The following is a 25,077-nucleotide window of genomic DNA, read 5'->3' as shown; positions in this document are numbered from 1 at the left end:
GACCCGAGGGTCATCCAGTCCAGCCCCCCTGCAATGCAGGAATATGCAGCTGCCCCATCGAACTTGCAACCTTGACATCATCAGCACCATACTATACTGAGAAGTGCACAGAATGACGCCTGGCAGGGGCTGAGAGGGACGAGTCTCCTAATATTCAGGGTGTTCTCACAAAGTGTAACGCTGGTGGTCAACATAAGAGGTTCAAAGGCTCAAGCCAAGTCTTTAAAAATGTAGTATAAACACAGACAACTGGGAAACACTGGCCTGCGAGAGCTCCAGTTGGAGAACAGCCTTGACCAAAAGTGTCATGGGCTTTGAAGATGCTCAAACTCAGGACAAAAGGGAGAAACGTGCTAAGAGGAAGGCATGATTGGCAAATCCATGCCGTGATCAACTCCCGCCCAGAAACCAATGTCCCCAGTGTGGAAGGACGTGTGGATCCAGGATTGGCCTCCAAAGTCACTGTTAAAACCGTGTTTATGGAAGACAATCTTACTCGGCTACGAGGGATCGCCAAAGAAGACAGAAGATTCAAGGTGTTGAGCAATGTCGCATGCATGATGTCATGCAGCATCACACAGCATCACACGCATGACGTCATGATGTTGCTCGGCATCGCCCACAGGGCCCCTCGATCCCCTTAAGGAGATGTTTATTATGCTTACACATTTTTAGGATTGTATTTGACTCTTGCAAATGGCTTTGGAGCTTTTCCTAAACCCAATAAGCTAAGTCATGCTGACACCTCTCCCCCTCCCCACTTTTTAAAAGATGACGAGGATGTCAGTCTGCAGAGAGAATCGGGGGTGGACTGGGGGCAATGGGGGCTGGACCCGAGGAAAGGAAAGGTCAGTGGGGCCCAAGCCCACAGGTCCACCTTTGACCAGGTTCCAATGGCCTGCTGGCGAAAGGTGCCCATTGGGAAAGCCACCGGCTGAAGGTGGAGGTCCTCCCCTCCTGTGCCCGGAGACGGTCCATGGCTCTGTGCTCCCTTGGGCCAGATGGATCCCTTCCTCACCCTGCTGCCCTCAGCTGCTGCAGCCACCATCTCCCGTCCTCAGAGGCAGGAGCGGCCCAAGACATTTTGCTGCCTGAGGCAAAGGAGATAAGATGGTGCAATTCCCATTCTCTGCATCAAACCTGACTAGATTGACCCCTTACCTTTCCTGCCCCGACCTGGCCACAGTGATCCATGCGATGGTCACCTCCAGACTTGACTACTGTAATTCGCTCTATGCGGGGCTGCCCTTGAAGCTGTCCCAGAAACTCCAGCGGGTGCAGAATGCTGCAGCGAGGCTCCTCACGGGGTCTCTGCCATGGAAGCATATTCACCCAGTGCTTTTCAAGCTGCACTGGCTCCTGGTGGAGTACAGGGTCAGATTTAAGGTGCTGCTTTTGACCTTTAAAGCCCTTCACGGCCTAGGACCCTCGTACCTATGGGACCGCCTCTCCTGGTATGCCCCACGGAGAGCCTCAAGGTCCATAAATAGCAACACCCTAGTGGTCCCAGGCCCTAAGGAAGTTAGATTGGCTTCGACCAGAGCCAGGGCCTTTTCAACTCTGGCTCTGGTCTGGTGGAACGCTCTGCCTCATGAGACCAGGGCCCTGCAGGATCTGACTTCTTTCCGCAGGGCCTGTAAGACAGAATTGTTGCACCTGGCCTTTGGCTTGGAGCCAATTTGATTCCCTCGCGCCTCTTTATTTTTCCTTTCTCCTCCTCTGATGAGGCTGCATTTTAATATTTTAACGTTTCAATATTTTAATGTATTTTAATCTTGTTTTAAGTTCTATTCTTTCAACTTGTTTTTATTATTGCTTGTTAGCCACCCTGAGCCCGGCCTTGGCTGGGGAGGGTGGAGTATAAATAAAAATTATTATTATTATTATTATTATTATTATTATTATTATTATTATTATAGATTGGGAGTTGACTCCTAAGCCAACGCTGGTGATGTTCTGGCACATCACATGGCACTCATTTCTTTTTTCTTTTTTAGTTTTCTATTTGTATTTTTCATATTTATACATTTCATTAGTTTTACAAACAATTTGACATTTCCAAATTTTGACTTCCTTCCCCCTCTGTCTGCGGTTCCTTAAATTATTTCCCCCCAAAAAATATCTTCTGCATATAGAAATTCATTTAACTTGCTCATTTATTTATCTACTCTTACAAAACTGCAGGTTATTACATTAATCCTGCTAACGTTTTTATCTGTTTACAATTTATCCGTAAATATTCAATAAACCATTTCCATTCTTTTATAAAAAGTTTGTTATCTTGATTTCTTATTCTTCTGGTAAGTTTCACCATTTCTGCATATTCTGTAAGTTTTTGCATCCATTCTTCTTTTTCTGGGACTTCTGCTTCTTTCTATTTTGGGGTGAGTAACATTCTTGCTGCTGTAGTCGCATACATAAATAAATTTCTATACAATTTAGGTAGCTCTGTCCCTACAATTCCCAAAAGAAATTCTGAGAAATGAGTTTTAGGAAACATTTCTAGCCACTTTCCCAACCCTCAGAATTTTCTGCCTGAGGCAGCTGCCTCAGTCTGTCTCATAGAAGAGCCGGCCCCTTAGGAAGATGTAGGGATCAGATGGGATTACCATGAGGAATTATAAAATATACATCAAGCCATCGTGCCCACGATGAAAGCATTGTGTTGACTGGGTTTGATATATTGATGATAATTTCTGATTAAATCCCATAAGATTCTACATTCATGCCCTTTTCATGCCCTTTTGCCCTTGCTGCCCATTTCTCCTTGCTCTTCACAAATCACGTACACACTTAGACAGGCAGGCGTCCTGTGACCTCAAAGACTGGGCAGTTTCGTCTTTGTAGTTTTCTGATATTAATCTTAGGATGTTAATCTTAGGGTCAGGAAATAGGTTTCACATTAAGGTGATTGTGGTCACTGTCCTCCTGGTCACCCTTCTTATCATGTGTACTGATTGTTTATGACCTCCGGAGTTGCTGTATTCGCTCCTTTGTAGTTTTTCATTCATTTACTCCAGAGTATGCATGCCTAACTACTGTTTATAGTTTAACTTTGTCCCCACGTGGGTTTGTTGAAATGCTCAGAAGATATCTGATTGGTTCTTTCGAACACTCTGTAAAAAGTTCTTTTGTGAATAAAACAGCCTGGGCCAGGGGCTGTGGAGATCTGACGGACAGGCACAGAGAGACACGATTATACGCACCCTTCCCAGAGTCTTGCTGGTTCAAGTCTCTGTGTGTATTCTTATTAATCAGAGTTCAATCCTTCCTTTACTTTGCGAACACAACAGAAGAGGTGGGAATAATGTAGGGAAAGATGGAGGGCCCAAGGAGAAGGGGACGACAGAGGACGAGATGGTTGGAAGCTACCAGCATGAGTTTGACCAAGCTGTGGAAGACAGGAGTGCTCTGGTCCAGGGGGTCACGAAGAGTCGGACACGACTAAATGACTAAACAACAACAACAGGCTGGCTTTAACAGAGGATAAGGTGAACTCCTGGAGGACAATGGCTTCTAGGCCTCTCTTCCACTTCCACTGCCAGAGAGGTGGTTGCAGGATGCCCATTGCTGGGGGCCAGAAGGGGGAGAGTGTTTCTGTTGCACCCAAGTCCTGCTAATGGGCTTCTTCCCTAAGGGACATCTGGTTGACCACTGAGAGTACAGGATGCTCAACTAGATGCACCATTGACCTGTTCCAGTTGTAGGGCTCCTTTTAGGCTCTTATCTCATGGTGGGATGACCCTTCATTGCTCTGCTCAGAATTTGGATTTCTGAAAATTGTCCCCTTCAACAACAGCAGGCAATTGCAGTGCAGTGAAAGGCAGAATTCCTGGGAAGTCATGTGGTTAGAAAGAATATCCAGAAGAGGCCAAGGTCCCGACCAGAGAAGAATGGCAAATCAAGCTGATGGACTATCCTGAGATGGCAAAGCTGACTGGGAAACTCAGGAACCAAGAGGATAAAAACTTTACAAAAGAATGGGGGGGGGATATAAACTACACAGGAGCCCACTGTAAGCAGATGGAAACAAGAGCAGGATTTTTACTCACTTGTAGTGTAAAAAAAACTATGGCTGTTGTGATTTGATACAAAAATTGGAGTATGGATGAATATGCAGTTGCAGATGATTAAAATGAGGTTCCGTGGAGGGAGTGGGGGGAACTTCTCAGATTCGGAGAATCTCTTTACATAGATATGTTTTTCTTACTTTTTGTTTATCTGTATTTTGTATTTGTAAAAAACAAAAAGAATTCCCCCCCCCCAAAAAAAGTAAAAAGAAAAGAAAGAAAAGAAAAGAAAAGAACATCACACCCAGCAACTGAAAAGCCCACCCGAAAACCTATGTCCCCACTGTGGAAGGACGTGTGGATCCAGAATTGGCCTCCATAGCCACTTATGGACTCACTGTTAAAATTGTATTTGTGGAAGACAATCTTATTCAGCTACCACCTGGTACGCAGGCTGAGACCCTACTTGCCCGCGGACTGTCTCACCAGAGTGGTGCATGCTCTAGTTATCTCCCGCTTGGACTACTGCAATGCGCTCTACGTGGGGCTACCTTTGAAGGTGACTCAGAAACTACAACTAATCCAGAATGCGGCAGCTAGACTGGTGACTGGGGGCGGCCGCCGAGACCACATAACACCGGTCTTGAAAGACCTACATTGGCTCCCAGTACGTTTCCGAGCACAATTCAAAGTGCTGGTGTTGACCTTTAAAGCCCTAAACAGCGTCGGCCCAGTATACCTGAAGGAGCGTCTCCACCCCCATCGTTCTGCCCGGACGCTGAGGTCCAGCGCCGAGGGCCTTCTGGTGGTTCCCTCATTGCGAGAAGCAAAGCTACAGGGAACCAGACAGAGGGCCTTCTCGGTAGTGGCACCTGCCCTGTGGAACGCCCTCCCATCAGATGTCAAAGCGATAAATAACTACCTGACATTCAGAAGACATCTTAAGGCAGCCCTGTTCAGGGAAGTTTTTAATCTGTGATATTTTAGTGTATTTTTGGTTTTTATGGAAGCTGCCCAGAGTGGCTGGGGAAGCCCAGCCAGATGGGTGGGGTACAAATAATAAATTATTGTTATTATTATTATTATTACAAGTGATTGCCAAAGAGGCAAAACAAGGGGAAGTGTAGATAAGCCACATAATTCCATGGATCCAAAATGTTAAACTCGGCTTAGGCTTTAGGAGGTTGTGAAGGGAAGGGGGATGAAGGCCGTGAAATAGTGCCACACGGAGGACGTGCAATAGTGATGGGAGAACGCAAATTATCCTGCTGTGTTTATTGATGATACTGCTTCCGTTTACATTGGAGGATGAGATCTTCCTGCTCCTCTTTTGCCTTCTTTGGAAGTTTGTCCGGATTCTGGGACAAGGTACGAACGAAGGGAGCCCATGGCAGAACTAAATGCCTGTTGGAAACAAACCCGGGGTAAGTGATTGGTGTGGAGTCAAGAGAAAGGGGGAAAGATGTCAAGGGGGAGAGGGGGGGGGAGTTCTCAAATAAGCAAGAATTTACCCCCCTCCCTTAAGCTCATGGAAGGAACCTCAAACATCACCTAGCCCAACCTCTTGATAGGGAGCCCCCTCCCCAGTCTCTGCTTAAAAACCTCTAATGAAATAGCATTGGGGGGGGGTTAAATGGGGGGGGGGGAGAACCACGTGTGCCACCTTGAACTCCTTGGAGGAAAAGGTGGAATATAAATGCATTAAATTAATAAATTCTTCCCCAGGAACATAAAGTTCTTCCTAATGTTTAGTCTAAATCCCTTTCCTTGTACTTTCGAGCTGCTTGTTCAGCTCTTACCCTCTGGAGCAACTGAAAGCAACCCTTTCCAATCCTCCAAGGAGAAGACTTGTTTGTGGAACTGAGCTGAGACTTGCTGAATTTTTCCCATTAATTTTTATTGAGAAAAAGCTTTGGTGTTTCAGGCAATACACATAGACAAGCCCCTCTTCGTTGATACACAAGGCAGGCTTTTCCAATCCCCCTCTTTTACTACCCTGACTCCCTAGAGTTGTGCTCTGGCCTTAGGCTTTTGAATTCTGGTGCTGGAGGAGACTCTTGAGAGTCCCATGGGCTGCAAGAAGATCAAACCTCTCCATTTTGAAGGAAATCAGCCCTGAGTGCTCACTGGAAGGACAGATCCTGAAGCTGAGGCTCCAAGTCTTTGGAGAAGAGAAGACACCCTGGAAAAGACCCTGATGTTCGGAAAGATGGAGGGCACAAGGAGAAGGGGACGACGGAGGACGAGATGGTTGGATGAGAACGATGGAGGGGTAGAGACATCAGCATGAAAAGCTCCGAAGCCATTTGCAAGAGTCAAATACAATCCTAAAAACTCCTAAGCATAACAAAAACATAATCGGAGTTCTGGTTTCAGATGAAAGTTAATCTTCAGAATTCTCTGTATCAGTGTATGTATTTGTATCCATTTTTTAAATTACTTTTTTACATGTCCAAGAAGCATCTTTTTTTCTGGGCTTTTCTGCAGATTACGCATATCCAGACTCAAGTTTGCCACCAAGTGTGTCCTTGAAAAAGAATTGTGGCCACCCGAAGCTTTTCTTTTAGAAATTATAGGTGCAGAAATTCCAAGAGAGCAGAAAAGATTATTTATGTATGTGATGAGGGCTGTGTGGCTGTTATTAGCCTAGAGATGGAAAGAAGACAAAGTCCCTAGCAGAGAAGAATGGCAGATTAAGTTGATGGACTACACTGAAATGGCAAAACTGACCAGAAGAATCAGAAATCAGGAAGACCAAGACTTTAATAAGGAATTGAGACATTTATAATTTATCTTAAGAATCATTTTAAACAGTTAAAATTGTTAGTGGGATTGGAATAACGCTTGTAATGTAATGATGAACTATGGACATAATGGAGATACAAAAAATTGGATTAATAAAAAAGATGCAGAAGGATTAACAATGAGACCCACCAAAAGGAAGAAGGAAGAAGGAAGTCCAAGGGATTCTTTGGAATCTGGTTTTTATGTATTATGTTATTATGCGACTGTAAGTATTCATCTGGAAAATTAAATAGATTTACAAAATAAAAAATAAAAAATACTGGGGTGGGGGGAGAAAAGAAAAAGATTTGTGGCCATCCCCACCTGTATGCCCCAGGTGTGCTTGCAAACATGCTCTTCAGTGTGAATGTTACCCTCCAGATCTATCTATTTATTTCTTCAGTTTCTATACCGCCCTTCATCCTAGGGTCATGGGGCCGTTTACAGTATAAAAGCACAAAAATACACAACATGGCATAGGAGCTAACTCCTAGGGACTGAGGTGAGGGGTCTTTGCCAGGGCCCCCCAAAATTGATGGGCATTGCTGTTCAAACAGTGTGTGTGCACCATGTCATGTAATCAATTTTGTGGGATGGGGGCTTACCTGCTCCCCCCAATACTTTCTACCAGGTGCCATGCCTGCAACATGGTAACAAACAAAAACCTATGCCTGTGTGCAACATAAGCAAAGCATCAAAGGTAAAGTTCTTATCCCGAGGTACTATTTCTGGGTTAGCAGTCTGTAACCTGAAGCGTATGTAACCTGAAACATATGTAACCCAAGGTTATATATAGCTAGGCATTTTGGGGAATGTTATGTATTGCAGTTCTCACCCTGGCCACCAGGAGTATCATGTAGATAGTTTTCACTCAGGTCCACGTCAGTTACTTTAGGCAGGAAACCCTGGGTTGTTGTTGCTACAATGTTGACAGCCGGCTGCCTAGAAAAGCAGGCCGGCTGAGCTGTTTGCTGTTCAGTTCTGTTCCAGCTTACAAATAAAGAGCTGCTTTGAGAAATCACTGCGTTGTCTGCTATGTCTACTCACTATTCAACAGGGAAAGATTCATTCATTGCTACTACGAGCTGAATAAAGAGCATGAAATTCACACTTGACTCCGAGTATATTTCCTGACCCCTGGGTTAGATCCTGTTTTGCATTGAAAAGCCACTGAAACAAAAGACGGAAATGGCCAGCGAGGAAAAGCAACACACCCTTCCTGCCTCTTGGTTTCCAGACCTAGGCAGGGTGTTCTTTCTAACCATGTGAATTCCTAGAAATGGCCAGGGACACATCACTTTCGCTTTTGCTCTTTATTCTGCTTCGTTCTCTGAAACACTCTCTGCATTTCTCGGCCTCTGAGCAGGACGGGCCTTCAGAAATCCAAACTGGGCATAGTCCTACATGGAGGCAGGAAAATGGGGCTCTCATTTAAGGGCAGGAAGCTTTGGAAGGGGCAGACCTGACCCAACAGAGCTCAGGTCTCTGGAAGGTCTGTGGAGCTTGAGCGCTGCAAGACCACAACCATCTTAGGCACCTTCAGCTGGCAGCTTCACGAATGGTCACCTTCAACCACAGCACAAAGGTGTTCCTCACACCGTAAACTATGGAACTACATGAGGCAGTGATGGTCCCCAACTTGGATGGCTTTAAAATCAATAGAGAAAATGTCTATCACTTTTCTGCCTCCAGGATCAGAGGCCTCTGGAGTGCAGCTGCGGTGGGCTTCCCAGAAAAAGCATCTGGTTAACCAAACAGGACACTGAACAAGAAGAAACCCCCTTTGGCCTGAACCTCCAAGTGTCCTATTTTCCAGGGACAGTCCCAGATTTACAGAAGCCGTCCTGGTTACTGATTTGATCCCGAATTGTCCCACTTTTCATTATTTTCACCAGTGAAATGTTGGAGGGTATGGAGTTATGCAACCCCTGAGCCAAGGAGATAAATAATTAGACAACCTTTAGAAGACATCTGAAGGCAGCCCTATATAGTTTTATTATGTTCTCTCAGTACATATGTTGGAAGCCACCCAGAATGGCTGGGGCAACCCAGTCAGAGGGTGTAAATAATAAAATTATTATTATGGAATAGGACTTCCCTATTTTCATTGGAGAAATGTTAGAGGGCATGATATCAATTTCCCTTCTCTCCCCCTTCTTTGGATGTCTGTTTCCCCTTCAGGGCAGGAGAGAAAACATGAGAAGGAGCAACGGGGAGAAAGAAATTCTTTAAAAAATCACCGGTGCCAGCATGACTTATGCAAGGGTATGGCCTGACCACAAAACCAGTTTAGACCAGTAAGAACCAGTTTAGGAGGGGCCTATCAGGATGTTAGACTATGGGAGGGCAATAGAACGTGGTTGAGGATAAGATGAAACAGCCTAGATGATTGTTGTATTGAAGACCGTCCAAGTATCCCTATTTTCCAGGGATGTCCCTGATTTTCAGAACCTGTCCCAGTTTCTGAACTGATCGCAGAATGTCCCACTTTCCTTAGCATCTCCCTATCTTCATTGGAGAAATGTTGGAGGGTATGGAGTTAGCCGACCCCTGAGTTGTCTGAAGGCAATCCTGTATAGGGAAGGTTTTTTTAAATGTTTAATGTTTTATTATATTTTATATATATGTCGAATATATGCCAACACGGGTGACAGAGCCCCCAGAAGGGACAGAACCAAAGGAGGTGCTCCCTTTGGGGAGATCTGCTCTGGGGGAGAGCAACGGAAGGACCACCTCCTCAACGTCTTCTGTGGGGATGGTCTTGCCCTAATGGTCTTAACTGGTTTTTAACTGGTTTTTTAAAAAAATGTGTGTGTGTCTCTGTTGGTGGACATGTAAGGGGATGTTTGTTCCAGCCAGTCAAAAACTTCCTATTTCCTCCTGAGTTGGAGCATCCTTCCTTTTGCGTGTGACTGGAGGTGGGCATGACCTTACCTGTCCAGGTGACAAAAAGACCAGGCATGCAGCCCGGCCGCTCTCTCTTCAACTTCCTCCTTCATTGGAGCAACAGCTCTTTTTAGCTAGAGATGCTCAGTTGGCTTTCAGCTTTCAGCCAACAGAGGACAAAGAGACTATCTCCATATGGGATAGACTCACATGTGTGTATATATACGTAGTGTATGTGTGTATATATACGTAGCCAAGACTCTCATCTCCAGAACCAAACGCCTGGCTGACAAAGACCACTTGACAACTGAGTTACAGAATCTCTCAAATGTGTTAATTGCCAATGGATACCAGCAAAACAGGATTACGAAGCTAATCCAAAAGGAAACACCCCCCAAAAACCAAGACACAGAAGAAAACAATGGCATGGCCCTCCTTCCTTATATCAAGGGCACTACAGATAAAATTAGCAAAATCCTCCATAAACACAATATCAAAACAGCCTTTTGCACCAACCAAAAAATAGCCAATATCCTCAGAAACCCCAAGGATAAAATCCAGTTGGAAAACCAAGGGATCTATGAAATACCCTGCAAAGTCTGCCCAGCCACGTACATTGGACAAACAAACAGACGAATAAATGCACGTATCGCAGAACACAAGAATGCCGTCAAAAAAGAAGAAAAAACTTCCTCTCTTTTCCAACACATGAAAGAAACAGGACACGAAATTAATTTTGCAGATTCCAAATTGCTCTTTAACACGGAACATCACCACAAGAGAATAATCATGGAAGCCATCGAGATAGAGAAACACCCTCACAACATGAACAAGCGTGACGACACATCCCGCTTGCCAGACATCTGGAAATTAGCCCTCCCCACAAAAACTGACACCAGATCCAGAGGCACACAGAACGCCAACACCAATCAACCACACCAGACCCAAACCCAGACCCTCTCCACAGATGAATTACTGACACCATCCAGTAGCCAATCCATGGTGGCACCTCCGGATGCTGCACCCCCCTGCAATCCCTACACAGATCTGGCTGACACAAGCCACAAAACCACAGCTCGCCCCTATACACGAAGCCAAGCCAAAGCACAACTAAGTGCAATACAGCCATCTTCTCAGGAAAACTCTTCACAAAGTTCAAGAGGTCAAGACACAAAGACTTTAGCAACTAATCCACACCTAATGACCCACCTAAGTGGTACTCAGGATATCACTCAAGAAATCACTCAAGGTATCTCTCAAGTAATTAAGGAACAAAAGAAGAAAAGGCACACTAGCCTGGGAACTTCCTCTCTGCCCAGAACATTGGAGGCTAGACACCACACCCCCTCTACAGTATTTATAGGAACTCAAACATTGAGATCCCGCTCTGTTCCAGTAACAAGAAGCCGAAAGCACCAGCCTGAAGATGACGAGTGAGACCTCGTCGAAACGTCGCCTAGACACCCCAACTTTTACACGGGAAGACACCCGAGGACACCAAAACCTGCATTCCTGTACCCGTGAAAATCTACGAAAGCATATATATATATATATATATATATATATATATATATATATATGTAACCAAGTCTGCCTTCAGGGATCCAACTGTGAACTGAATGTGTGAGTAAACTTATTTTATATTCCTTACAAAAGATTGTGTTGTGTCTATTTTTTTAAGAGGAAAATAAAGGGGACTTACCAGAAATCTATATTGAGAAGCTTAAACAAGCTTGCAACCAAGCTAACCGCTGTGTGTTTAAAGGGGAATGTTAAAACTCTGCTAAGTTATAGAACTTGCCAGCGCAAGTTAGGAAGGATATTATTAAACAATATATCCTCTCCTGCCTCCCTGAACATTCACACAACACTGACCTAGGAGAGCTCCAATTGGAGAACAGCCTTTACCAAAGGCGTCATGGACTTTGAAGAAGCACAAACTCAGGATAAAAGGGAGAAAAAAGCTGAGAGGAAGGCAGGTTTGGAAAACGCTCATCGTGATCAATTCCCCCCCAGAAACCTATGTCTCCACTGTGGAAGGATGTGTGGACAGCAGCGGAGGAAGCCTCTCAGGCCCAGGCGCGGGGCAAACTCCCCATAGAGGTGGGGCGCAGTACCCAAAGGGGTGGGGCGTTCGGTGCCCATAGGGATGGCACAGGGCACTCGGCCTTCCATGCCGTCCCTATCGGAACCGTACCCCCTGTCCCTATGGGCGCCACATGCCCTGTGCTGTGCTGTTCCATGCTGTCGCTATGGGTCCCATAGGGATGAGATGGGGTGCACATCACCCATGGGGACAGCACGGCACGGGGCGTGCAGCGCCCATGGGGATGGGACAGGGTGCACAGTGGGGCCTCAGCTGCCCTACAGCTGTGGGGGGGGGAGGCACTGAGACACATGGCTTGTGCGCTCTGCCTGCCCCACAGTGACTAGTGCCGCCTGCCATTTTGTCACCCCCCCTTCAGGGTGACACCCAGGGTGAGTCACCCCCCCTGCACCCCCCTTTCTACACCCTTGTGTGTGGATCCAGAATTGGCCTCCACAGTCACTTATGGACCCACTGTTGAGACCGTGTTCAAGGAAGACAATCTTACTCGGCTACAAGGGAAGGCAAGGTTGATGCCCCCCAAACTGCTTATTGGTGAAATCTGTAGGATGTAAGCTGCAGTCAAGTGCAACATTCCGACAGAGGACCAACGGCCTCCATGTTCTAACCGGTTGCCGTGACAACCAGTTTGTCGGTTGCTGATATTTTTGAAAGATAACTGCTCAGTTGCACTCACCTCAGGACCAGCTTCCCTCCGGTCTAGTTCATTTGGTTGTTATGTAACCTAAGCCTGGCTTCAGGTACAGTTCTGTAAACCTGAATGAATCTGAGAGTAAAATAGTTTTATATTAACATGAATCAGATTCGTGTGTGTATTCTTTAAGAGGGATTCAAAGGATTTTTAACTAGGAGTCATCTTTATTAATAGAACTCAGACGAGTCAGTACAAGCTGATCACTGCATAAACTTATAAAGGGGATTGTTTAACTGCTAAAGTAAACCTTCCCGTTAGGGATTGTAGAGCAAGACCTCCCAGGAAAAATAAAGAACTTATTTATGTATGCTACAACAGCGGCAAGAGTCTTCATAGCACAAGGATGGAAGAATGAGGAAATCCCAACGAAAGAACAGTGGCAAGAAAAACTGATAAGCTATGCGGAACTGGCCAAATTGAGATACAATCTGCTTGAAAAGGACAATTGTGACTTCAATGAAGAATGGGAACTTTTTACAAATTACCTAAAAAGGCAACAAAATGATCTGAACTCCTTGGCAGGTTTTGAATAAACATCCACAAATTTATTAGTTGAACACATGATAGATAAGGCAAGGATATGTACAATTTTATAACATGCCGAGAACAATATGTGTAAAGAAATCAGAGAGGGGAGCTGAGGGAAATCCTTGGTGGAGGGGGGGAGGGGGAAGGGGGGGAAATAATGTAATTGATTATGTGGATACTGTTTTTTAAAAATAAAGTAAACCTTCCCACAAAATCAACCCCCACAGGGTTCAGCTTACGTTTCAGCCAACAGCCTATGGAAAGGCTATGAGATGGAATACAGAATAGCAGGAAAAGTGAATTGGGTGACAGTGAGAACGGAAGGAAACCAGGAGAAGTATACCGTAGCAGGGCTGTGCCACAACCCTCAATACACCTTTTGATAAGCTGCCATGACAAAACCGGGACTCAGTCAGAGGAGTGGGGAGATCAGTGTAAACACACTCCCCTCCCCAAGTTCTTCTGGGGGCCTTGGAAAGGTAACTCAGGAGCATTTGTCAATCTGTGTTACCAATGAGAGGAAGCAGGAGAAAGGAGGAGTCGTGTCAACTTATTGAGAGGGGAGAGGGGAAAGGAAATCTGCCCAAATGGAAATGAGAAGCATCAGGTGCACAGCGGATACCAGGTGTCCGTTGCTGAGGCAGAAAGAGCTAAGTGATCTCGGGAAGGGAAGGATGTTCCAGCTGCCTTGGAGCCTGGCCTCATCGACCAGCAGCTGCCAGTAGGTTTTCCAGGGGCACAATTGTGCCCTCGACACCTTCCCCTGGTGCACACACACAGCCACTGAACTCCCCATGCCCACTGCCAGGGCCTGAGAGGGTTTTAGAGGCTCCAAGCATTTAAAAGATGTTAGTGTCCCCATATATATCTAATTCAGCATATGAAGAATAAGCTTATATTGATGGCCACCAACATGGATGACTTTAAAACAGGAATCTTGATTTATTTACCACACACTGGGCTTGTCCACCCTTCCTCAGTCCCGTCCCTAGAAAGCACCGGTCGGAGAGGTCCCCCCCCCTTTTCACACTCCTCTCCGATGGAACACCCCCTCTTCTGCTCTAAATCAGAGCAAACATCAATCCTTAGGAAAGATGGTTGACATTTGCTCCAACTGAGCGCCAAGGAGAGGGTTTCCTGTGGGGAGGCAGCAAAACAAGGGGAAGTGTGGATAAGCCACAGAATTCCCTGGATCCAAAATGTTAAACCCACTTTAGGCTTAAGGAGGTTGTGAAGGGCAAGGGGAAATGAAGGCCGTGAAATAGTGCCACACGGAGGACGTGCAATAATGATGGGAGAACGCAAATTATCCTGCTGTGTTTATTGATGACACTGCTTCCATTTACATTGGAGGATGAGATCTTCCTGCTCCTCTTTTGCCTTCTTTGGAAGCTTCTCCGGATTTTGGGACAAAGCACGGACAAAGGATGCTCAGGGAAGACGTAGATGCCTGTTGGAAACAAACTCGGGGTATGTGATTGGTGTGGAGTCAAGAGAAAGGGGGAAAGATGTCAAGGGGGAGGGGGGAGTTCTCAAATAAGCAAAAATTTACCCCCCTCCCTTAAGCCCATGGAAGGAACCTCAAATGTCATCTAGCCCAACCCTTCTGCAACTTCTCAATAGGGAGCCCCCTAGCCTCTGCTTAAAAACCTCTAATAGAAATTGAAATAGCATTCTTGTTGAGATTAAATAAAGGGGGGGACTACGTGTGCCACCTTGAGCCCCACAGATATAAAGGTGGGATATAAATGCATTAAATTAATAAATTCTTGCCCAGGAACATAAAGTTCTTCCTAGTGTTTAGTCTAAATCATTTTTCCTTGTTCTTTCAAGCTGCTTGTTCAGCTCTTACCCTCTGGAGCAACTGAAAACAACCCTGTTCCATCCTCCTTTTCCAAGTTGGAATCTGGCTACCATTTAAGTCATCAGCAATTGGAAAAGACAGGAGCCCAATTCTCATTCTCTGCACCCTACCTCCACCACCCGATGTTTCGATTTCTTCTTCCGCTGCCCTTTGAGGTTTTCTTGAGCATTCATTTCATCTTCCACTGGTTCCCCTGCTGCTGTCTGCTTTGAAGTCTCCCCAGGATTCCTTCCATCTGACCTTAGTGACATCTCCATCGGACGTGGCTTGAGATACAGCTGGTCCCTGTTCTCCTGAACCACCTTCTCAATCAGAGACAGCAGCTCTTCTGCCTGGCTGGCCCTTTCCTCTCCCGTCCCTCTGTTGTTGAAAGCGCAGCAACGGCCCTTGCACTTCCTCACCAAATCCTGCAGGGCTCTGTTTCCAGACAGCCCTATGTACTCCTCTAGACTTTCTGGCTCTAGGTCTTCTTTGCGGGTGAACAAGACGATCATGTACTTTGTGGCCTCTGGACCAAAGACCTCCTCCACCCTCTTCACGGCCACAGCGTCTTCCTTGGTGAAACGACCAGCCTGCGTCACAAACACCAGGGCATGGGGACCTGGCTTACAAAGAGAGAGGCACCTCTGCACTTCCAGAATATCATGCTGTGTTTGAGCATCAAAAATGTCTGGAGTGTCAATGACGACCACTTGTTTCCCCTTCCACTTCTCTGCTCGGACCTCTCTGCTGTAAGTCTTGGTCACTGGCTTCAGGGAGAGTTTGGACTCAAAGGTCTTCTTCCCCAGAAGGGTGTTTCCTGTGGCACTTCTCCCTCCTCCCGTCTTCCCGACAAGAACAACCCGCAGTTCGGAATGCTTCTGGGAGAGACTCACATTCCCAGGCTCTGTTGGAAAGGAATAAGGAATGTTCATATTAATCACACGTCCCTTTCCTCCACGCTTCCCAGGCACAGTCCTCAGGTTATAGCTCGGTGTCCAATGACCTGGTCTTGGTTTCCCCAAGAAAACCTGCTCTTTAAAGCTGAATCAGAGCAAAAGTCAATCCTTGGGAAACCTGAATTGACATTACAAGTTGCAGTGAAGGAGATTCCAACTGAACAGCAGGAAGAACTTTCTGGGGGCAAGAGATGCTTGACAGTGGGACGGTCTCCCTTGGGCGGTGAGGGGCTCTCCTTCCCTGGAGGTTTTTAAGCAGAGGTTGGATGGCCGTCTGTCATGGATGCTTGAGCTGAGATTCCTTTTTTAAAAAAAATAAATATATTTTTATTAATTTTAAGAAATACAGAAAAAAGAATAAAGGATAGTTATAAGAAAATAGAATAGAAGAATAACAAATTTCCATGTTCTTTTTCCATCCAATCTAAAGGACTTCCCCACATCCTCCAAACCCTACGTTCCCTGTCATATAAAACATCAGCAATTTGTTAACTTATTTCAAATCTTATTGTATCTTCCATTTTATCATGTTCCCTGATTTCAATTTACTGTAACCCAATTCTTGTATGCTTTGTATTAAACACAATAAAGTTATTTCATTATTTTACCTCTAAATTCTTGTGTCTTAATTTTCATTTCATTAACTTACATTTGCTGAAGCTAGAGTTTCCTGAAAGGTGCATTTTTTTAAAACATTCATACAGCTTATAGTGTTTTTTCAAGTAATCCTTAAACTTTTTCCAGTCCTCCTCAATTGTTTCTTCTCCCAAGTCTCGGATTCTGCCAGTCATTTCAGCCAATTCCATATAGTCCATCAACTGTGATTGCCATTCCTCCAGCGTGGGTAAATCTTGTGTCTTCCAGTGTTTTGCAATCAGGATCCTTGCTGCTGTGGTAGCGTACATGAAAAAGGTTCTGTCCTTCTTAAACACTCTCTGGTCTACCATGCCCAGGAGGAAGGCCTCTGGTTTCTTAGGTAAGGTAAATCTCAGTACCTTTTTTAGTTCATTATGGATCATTTCCCAGAAGGCCTTCACTTTCGGGCAGGTCCACCAGAGATGAAAGAATGTCCCTTCCGCCTCTCCACATTTCCAACATTTATTGTCAGACAGATGGTATATCTTAGCTAGCTTGACTGGGGTCATGTACCACCGGTATACCATTTTCATAATATTTTCCTTCAAGGCAGTGCATGCCGTAAATTTCAAACCGGTGTTCCATAACCTTTCCCAGTCTACAAACATAATGTTATGCCCCACGTCCTGAGCCCATTTTATCATAGCGGATTTGACTGTCTCATCCTGTGTATTCCACTTAAGCAGCAAGTTATACATTCTTGAAAGTAGTTTACTTTTTGGCTCTAACAATTCAGTCTCTAGTTTCGATTTTTCCACCTGGAATCCAACCTTTTTATCTATTTTAAAAACCTCCTGAATTTGCGCATAGTGCAGCCAATCTCGTACCTTAGTTTTCAGTTTTTCCAAGCTCAGCAACCTCCAATTGTCTCCAATTTTTTCAATTATTTCCCAATATTTAGGCCAATGGGCCTCCATGTTAAGTCTCTTACGTGCCTTGGCCTCCACCGGTGAGAGCCACCTCGGAGTCTTACTCTCCAATAAGTCTTTATATTTTGTCCAGACCATCAGAATTGCTCTTCTGACAATATGATTTTTAAACAATTTGTGCACTTTGACCTTGTCATACCACAAATATGCATGCCACCCAAACGCATTGTCAAACCCTTCCAGATCTAGGACGTCAGTGTTCTCCAATAAAATCCAATCTTTCAACCAGCAGAAGGCTGCAGATTCATAATATAACCTCAAGTCTGGCAGGGCAAATCCCCCTCTTTCTTTCGCATCAGTTAATATTTTAAACTTTATTCGGGGCTTTTTGCCCTGCCAAACAAACTTAGAAATATCCTTCTGCCACTTTCCAAAACATTCCACCTTGTCCACGATCTGTAGGGCCTGAAACAAAAATAACATTTTCGGCAATACATTCATCTTTACAGCAGCTATTCGGCCTAACAAGGAAAGTTTCAATCTTGACCATGTTTCCAAATCTCTTTTGATTTCTGACCAACATTTCTCATAGTTATCTTTAAACAAATTCAAATTTTTGGAGGTCAGGTACACCCCTAGGTATTTTACTTTTTTAACCACATTCAACTCCGTTTCTTTAGAGAACTCATCTGTTTCTGTAACTGTCAAGTTTTTTGCTAAAACCTTGGTTTTTTGCTTATTTAACTTAAACCCCGCCACCCGACCAAAGTCAGAAATTAATTCTAACACTCTTTTAGTACTGGAGACTGGTTCCTGAAGTGTTAATACCAAGTCATCTGCAAATGCTTTCAATTTATATTGTTTCACTCCGACCTCAATTCCCTGAACCAACCGGTCCTTTCTAATCATGTTTAGCAACACCTCCAGAACTGAGATGAACAATAGGGGGGATAGGGGGCACCCCTGACGTGTCCCTTTTTCAATTTTAAACTCCTCTGTCACCACATTGTTTACTATCAATTTAGCTTTTTGTTCTGTGTAGATTGCTTCTATACCATTTTCAAACCCCCGCCCCACTCCCATCCCTTCCAAATTTTTCTTCATGAACATCCAAGAAATATTATCAAAGGCCTTCTCTGCATCAATAAAAATTAAAGCCGCTCTAGTATTAAGGTTTGTTTGTAGAAGTTCCAAAATGTCAATAATATTTCTTGTGTTATCAAACAAATGCCTACCAGGGAGAAAGCCAGCCTGGTCCTTATGGATCACTTCATTTAATACTTTTTTAAGTCTACTTGCCAAAATATCTGCAAAAATTTTATAATCCACATTTAGGAGTGAGATGGGGCGGTAATTCTTAATTGAGTCTTTTCAGTTTCTAGTTTAGGTATCAATGTGATGAAAGCTTCTTTCCACGTTTCCGGTGCCTTCCTTCCCTCCATAATCTGGTTACAAACCTCCATCAAGGGTTGTATCAAATAGTCCTTTAAAACTTTATAATATTTGGAGGTTAGGCCATCAGGGCCTGGAGACTTGCCCAATTGAAGGTTTTGAATGGCACTTTCAATTTCTTGCTGCGTGATGTTACAGTTCAGGTTTGTTCTCATTTCCAGGGGTATTTTTTGTAATCCATTAGTTTTAAGAAATTGATCCACCTCGGAAGTTTTTTGCGGCCCTTGTGAGTAAAGTTCTTTGAAGTACCTCTGGAAACACTTTCTAATTTCCTCGGGTTTCTGAACCATTCTCCCTTCAATCTCTAGATTTGTAACTGTATTAAGCTTTTGTCTCTTTTTCAACTGCCAGGCTAGCAGTTTCCCACACTTATTCGCCGATTCGAAGGATCTTTGTTTCATTTGTTTAATTTTCCATTCCACCTCTTGATTTATCAATTTTGAATATTGCGCCTGGAAAAATTTCACTTCTCTTAGCACATCCTTCGACTTAGGCCTAGATCTTAATTTTTTCTCTCCTTCTCTTATTTTCTCCAATATCTTCTCCTTCTTTTCATTCCAGAGCCTTTTCTTAATCGTGTTTTGTTGTATTAGAAACCCTCTCATAACTGCCTTACTTGCGTCCCAGATTGTTCTTTTTTCCACGGTGGTATTCAAATTTATCTCAAAATAGTCCTTTAAAGTTTTTTGGGCCTTCTTCACAATCTCCTGATCTCTTAATATAGTGTCATTCATTTTCCATCTAAAGGATCCGGTTGTATTAAGTCTCAATTCCACTTTCAAGGCATTATGGTCGGAGCAGGTTTTTGGGCAGATTTCCACTTTTCTAGTCTTAGGTGCCAGTCCTCTAGTTGTCCATATTTGGTCGATTCGTGTCCATGTCAGATGAGCTTCAGAAAAGAAAGTCCCTTCTTTCCCTAGAGGGTTCTTAACCCTCCATATGTCGACTAAGTCCATATTGTCTGTCATTTCAAAAAAGGTTTTAGGTAGTCTGCCATCTTTCGATATGTTGGCACTTTGTAACTTATCCATATTTACAGACACAACCCCATTCATATCACCCAACATAATGATGTTATTATAGTCCAAGTAATCCAGCATAGTCTCATGCAGCTTCCTGAAAAATTCCGATTTCCCCTCATTTGGAGCATATATTCCTAATATCAAAAATTTTTCTCCTTGTGTCTGTATTTCAATCGCCAGAATTCGACCATGTTCATCTTTAAATAAGAATTTCGGTGACAGGCTCTCCTTTGCGTATATCACCACTCCTCTTTTCTTAACTTTGTCCGAAGAAATAAATTCTTGGCCTAGTCTTTTATTAATTAACACTTTTCTGTGGAGCCTTGTCACATGTGTTTCTTGTAGGCAGATAACGTCCAATTGTTCCTTTTTCAAAATGTGAAAAACTTTCCTTCTTTTTTCCGGGGAATTTCCGCCATTTATGTTCCAACTGAGAAGCTGCAGAGACATCCTGAATCAATTGACGGGTTCTACAATGGGGTGTCTAAGCTTCCCTCCGGTCCCGGAGGAAGTAGTGCTGGTCCAGATCCAGGTGGTATAACTCTTGAAGGTGGTCCCGGTGGTGGTGGAGGCCAAGAAGCTGCAGCTCCTTTTTGCAGGTCCTCCTCGTGGTCGTGTAGGAACTTCTGCTGGTCTTCAGGTGATTTAATTTTTATTTTCCTTCCTTTGTAAGTAAATGAAAGTCCTTGTGGAAACTCCCACCTATAAGGAATTCCGTTGTGTCTCAACAATTTAGTCAGGTCTATATAGATAGTCCTAAGTTCCAAGAGATATTTGGGTATATCTCTGTAAATTTCGGCCCTTTTGCCTTCTATCTCCAAAGATTTCTTGAAATGTAGGCCTAATATCTTATCCCTCTCTTCTCTTGATCTCAGAACAACTAAGCAGTCTCTGGACTTGTCTTTCTTTACAGATTTTCCCAGTCTAAAGGCTGTCACAATTTTAAAGTCCTTTTCTTCCTCAATTCCCCAGAATTTGGAGAACAAAAGTGTCAGAAATCCCTCTAAATTGTCTTGCTCCAGTTCCGGGATAGCCCTTATCCTGAGATTGCTTTCTTTACTTTTCAGTTCAACCAATGACAAGTAGGCTTGTTGTTCCCCTACCTGTCTTTTCAGAGGCCTTACTTCCCCTTTAATTTCATCAACCTTTATATTCGCCTGTTCTGCTTTTTGATTTGCTTCCACAGCTAATTTGTAGTTTTCTGCCGTAGCTCCTTGCAGTTTCTCAATTGCCTGAGTGTGCTGCGAAACCTGTTCAGTTAATTTGCCAATAGAGGATGTAGCTTGGTCAATTTTTGATGTTTGATTGTCCACTTTTTGATTTAAAACTGCCAGTTGTTCCAAAATTTGTTTCAAAACTGTTTCAGATCCTCCAGTTGCCATATCTTCTGCGGCAGGCTGTGCAAGTTCCACCTCCTGTGCTGTCAGCACAGTTGGGACGGATGATCTGCGGTGATGAGTTAAAGTTGTTTGCAAGAGTTGCCCAGATTTTTTCTCTTTTTCTTTATCTTTGGCTTTAGCTGCTCTTGTTCTCCCTGAGCCGCTCATTCCACACCTGCCTCTGTTCAAGGTCAAATGATCTTTTGTCCCATGGGAAAGACAAGTCCAAAGTATAAACAAATTAAACCACAAAGAATTTCAATAAAGTTCAATTCCCAGGCCACTATACTTCCACAGTCCTATAGGGGGAGTATTTCAAAGTTTCAAAAAAGAAAGGAACTATTTTCCGCCATTGAAGTTCCTATATTCCCCATGTTAAATTTTTGTAGTTCCCAAACACAAAAGGAAGGTTTCCAAAGCTTCCAGTCTCTTAAAATCCAGCCACAAGGTGTCAAGATAGGTCCAAGCAACAATGTTAAACATTAATGTCTCAGACTATGCAACAGTTTGAATTTCTGCAACAATGTCGTCAATTTGACAGCAGTTTGACAGTTCTCTTCTATACACTGGCAGCCCGATGACGGGGTTATCCCTTTCAACTCCGTTTAGCTCAAAGATAGGGGGACAGTTCCAAAAAGTAAAAGTCCATAAATTTCACAATTCTTTCCCTTTTATCCTCAAAATGCAAAGTCTATCAATGCACTCTTTCTTCCAGTTTTACAGTCCCTTTTAAATACTTCAGCTCGCTTCAGAGCCCTTGCTTTGATCTAATTAGCAGAGTCGGGAGGCGGACTTCCTGTTACTCGCCTCCCGTTTTCAGCCGAATTTCTTCAATTTGAATTAAAAATTTAAACCCCTTACTCACGGGTATGTTGCTCCAATTCCGATATTTTCAAGAAGAAAGGTCAGCGCTCATCATCAGCAGCAGCGCGGCTTTGCTTCCGCGAAAAGAGCGATGAACTCACAGCGCCGCTCCCCCTTTCACGTTCCGGAGCCTCTTACGAGGCTCCTTCTCCGCTTCTGGGGGGGCTCAAGGCGCCCGCCGAGTCCCAGGGCCGCAGGCTCGCTCTGCCTGTGGTTTTTCTTGATGGGTCTCCGCTTTGCCGCAGCGGACGACCCTTTTTCGCGGAGCCCCTCTTCACAGCGCGAAGAGGACCGCCATTGCTGTTTCGCGCCGCCTCCGGAAGTCCTTGAGCTGAGATTCCTGCATTGCTGGGGGTTGGACTAGATGGCGATGGGGCTCCCTTCCAATTCTATGATTTTATGACATTTGCTTTGATTCAGCTTTAGACAGTCAGTTGTTGTGGGGAAACCTCACAGCAACAAACAAACAAACAAACAAATGAACATTCTCAGACACAGAGTTTCAAATCATGGATATGTGCCTGGAATGTGGTGGGTAAAATGTAAGTGTGGGTAATCTCTCAGTGTCAACTGAAACAACATTCAGGCCTGTCTGAATCTTTCTGCTCCCCATTTAAAGTGTTATCCATGGCTCTCAAGGCTAAACTGACCTGGGTTCCTTGGAGCACTTCTCCCTCCATCAGCCATCCCAGAGCCTCCTGGGATTGGCAGGGGGTTCCTTTCATCCTGTCCTGTTGGTTGGGGAGGCTCATGGTGCCGCAGTGACGTGGTGTGGCCAGGCCTTCCCAGTGGTGAGGATGCGATTGCGGAGTCTCTTCCCCTGGCAGCATCAGAAGCTATCCAATACGGACTTTCTGAAACAATATTCAAAGCAAAACAACCATCCATTGAAATTGACATTTCTCCATGCCAGAGCAGCCAAGTAAGGTGTAGAAAAATGTATATACAAGAGTATATGTTGAAATGTGGAGAGCTGTCCTTAATTTGGGGGGAAAGTGAGAAGCAGAGAGAAGTCAAAACTTTAGAGATTCTCCTACATGTAGCCAGGAGGAAGAACACAAATGTCCACCTGCCTGTGTCCTGGCTAGCACTGACTCCACTCTGGACATTATGAAACAGGGTCTGAAGGGGCTTCTAAGCACATTCAGCCGAACACAATTAGAAGCTACCCCACAACCAGGAGCCCCAATGACCTGGAATTTCCCACCATTGGGATGCTGGGCACATGGTATGCATGTGTGAATCAAATGCCTGCATAGCCATCTTGCACCCATCTCCATAGTTTGCAAAATGTTAGTGGGTTACAGAGCCACCCCCTTCTAGGTGCAGAATTCTGCTCCCCTTTGAGCTCTGACTTGAACAAAGAAGAAACACAGGTATTTGGTGGGTCTCTTTAAGGAAGGGAAACTCAACTCAGGGAGGTCTCTAACTGCTTCAGAATCATAATTTGACTCTACCTTCAGGGAAAACACTTGGTCCTCCCTTGTCGGTGTCCATTGCTTCTTCCTCTGGTTTCATTTCAGCTGCGCTTCTTGTAGGTCCTCTTGGAAACTGCTGAAGGAAAGGCTTGTTCTGGTTGTCTATCATCATCTGCTCGATTTTCACCAGCAGCTCTTTCGCCTGGCTGGCCCTTTCCTCTCCTGTCCCTTTGTTGTTGAAAGCGCAGCAACGGCCCTGGCATTTTCTCACCAGATCCTGAAGAGGTCGGTTTCCAGATAGCTCTATGTAGTCCTCTAGACTTTCTGTCTCTAGGTCTTCTTTGCGGGTGAACAAGACGATCATGTACTTTGTGGCCTCTGGACCAAAGACCTCCTCCACCCTCTTCACGGCCACAGCGTCTTCCTTGGTGAAACGACCAGCCTGCGTCACAAACACCAGGGCATGGGGACCTGGCTTACAAAGAGAGAGGCACCTCTGGACTTCCAGAATATCATGCTGTGTTTGAGCATCAAAAATGTCTGGAGTGTCAATGACGACCACTTGTTTCCCCTTCCACTTCTCTGCTCGGACCTCTCTGCTGTAAGTCTTGGTCACTGGCTTCAGGGAGAGTTTGGACTCAAAGGTCTTCTTCCCCAGAAGGGTGTTTCCTGTGGCACTTCTCCCTCCTCCCGTCTTCCCGACAAGAACAACCCGCAGTTCGGAATGCTTCTGGGAGAGACTCACATTCCCAGGCTCTGTTGGGAAGGAATAAGGAATGTTCATATTAATTACACTTCCCTTCCGCCATGCTTCCCAGGCACAGTCCTCAGGTTATAGCTCGGTGTCCAATGACCTGGTCTTGGTTTCCCCAAGAAAACCTGCTCTTTAAAGCTGAATCAGAGCAAAAGTCAATCCTTGGGAAACCTGAATTGACATTACAAGTTGCAGTGAAGGAGATTCCAACTGAACAGCAGGAAGAACTTTCTGGGGGCAAGAGATGCTTGACAGTGGGACGGTCTCCCTTGGGAGGTGAGGGGCTCTCCTTCCCTGGAGGTTTTTAAGCAGAGGTTGGATGGCCGTCTGTCATGGATGCTTGAGCTGAGATTCCTGCATTGCTGGGGGTTGGACTAGATGGCGATGGGGCTCCCTTCCAATTCTATGATTTTATGACATTTGCTTTGATTCAGCTTTAGACAGTCAGTTGTTGTGGGGAAACCTCACAGCAACAAACAAACAAACAAACAAATGAACATTCTCAGACACAGAGTTTCAAATCATGGATATGTGCCTGGAATGTGGTGGGTAAAATGTAAGTGTGGGTAATCTCTCAGTGTCAACTGAAACAACATTCAGGCCTGTCTGAATCTTTCTGCTCCCCATTTAAAGTGTTATCCATGGCTCTCAAGGCTAAACTGACCTGGGTTCCTTGGAGCACTTCTCCCTCCATCAGCCATCCCAGAGCCTCCTGGGATTGGCAGGGGGTTCCTTTCATCCTGTCCTGTTGGTTGGGGAGGCTCATGGTGCCGCAGTGACGTGGTGTGGCCAGGCCTTCCCAGTGGTGAGGATGCGATTGCGGAGTCTCTTCCCCTGGCAGCATCAGAAGCTATCCAATACGGACTTTCTGA

The 25,077-nt window shown here is 44.8% G+C and overlaps 3 protein-coding genes across 3 annotated transcripts in view; 2 read left to right on the top strand and 1 right to left on the bottom strand.

Moving 5' to 3' along the window:
* LOC310827680 (uncharacterized protein) overlaps nucleotides 1-25,077 on the top strand; it is a 919,426-nt gene that overhangs the window by 537,846 nt on the left and 356,503 nt on the right. The gene's annotated exons all lie outside the window — the stretch shown is intronic.
* LOC310827821 (erythroblast NAD(P)(+)--arginine ADP-ribosyltransferase-like) overlaps nucleotides 1-25,077 on the top strand; it is an 840,324-nt gene that overhangs the window by 620,006 nt on the left and 195,241 nt on the right. The gene's annotated exons all lie outside the window — the stretch shown is intronic.
* The window catches only part of GIMAP8 (GTPase, IMAP family member 8), a 212,140-nt gene continuing 201,378 nt past the window's right edge, over nucleotides 14,316-25,077 (bottom strand). Inside the window, exons 5-7 of the mRNA XM_083704055.1 lie at nucleotides 23,491-24,207; nucleotides 14,993-15,759; nucleotides 14,316-14,459 (exon numbers count right to left, since the gene is read on the bottom strand). Of these exons, the coding sequence (XP_083560181.1) occupies nucleotides 14,352-14,459; nucleotides 14,993-15,759; nucleotides 23,491-24,207 (1,592 nt within the window). The 3' untranslated portion in view covers nucleotides 14,316-14,351. The remainder of the gene's footprint in view (nucleotides 14,460-14,992; nucleotides 15,760-23,490; nucleotides 24,208-25,077) is intronic.

The sequence above is a fragment of the Podarcis gaigeae genome (genome assembly GCF_964106915.1).
Source record: "Podarcis gaigeae genome assembly, chromosome: 12".
Taxonomy (NCBI): Eukaryota; Metazoa; Chordata; class Lepidosauria; order Squamata; family Lacertidae; genus Podarcis; species Podarcis gaigeae.
The sequence above is the reverse complement of the archived record's forward strand: the minus strand, read 5'-3'. Positions and strand labels throughout refer to the sequence as shown.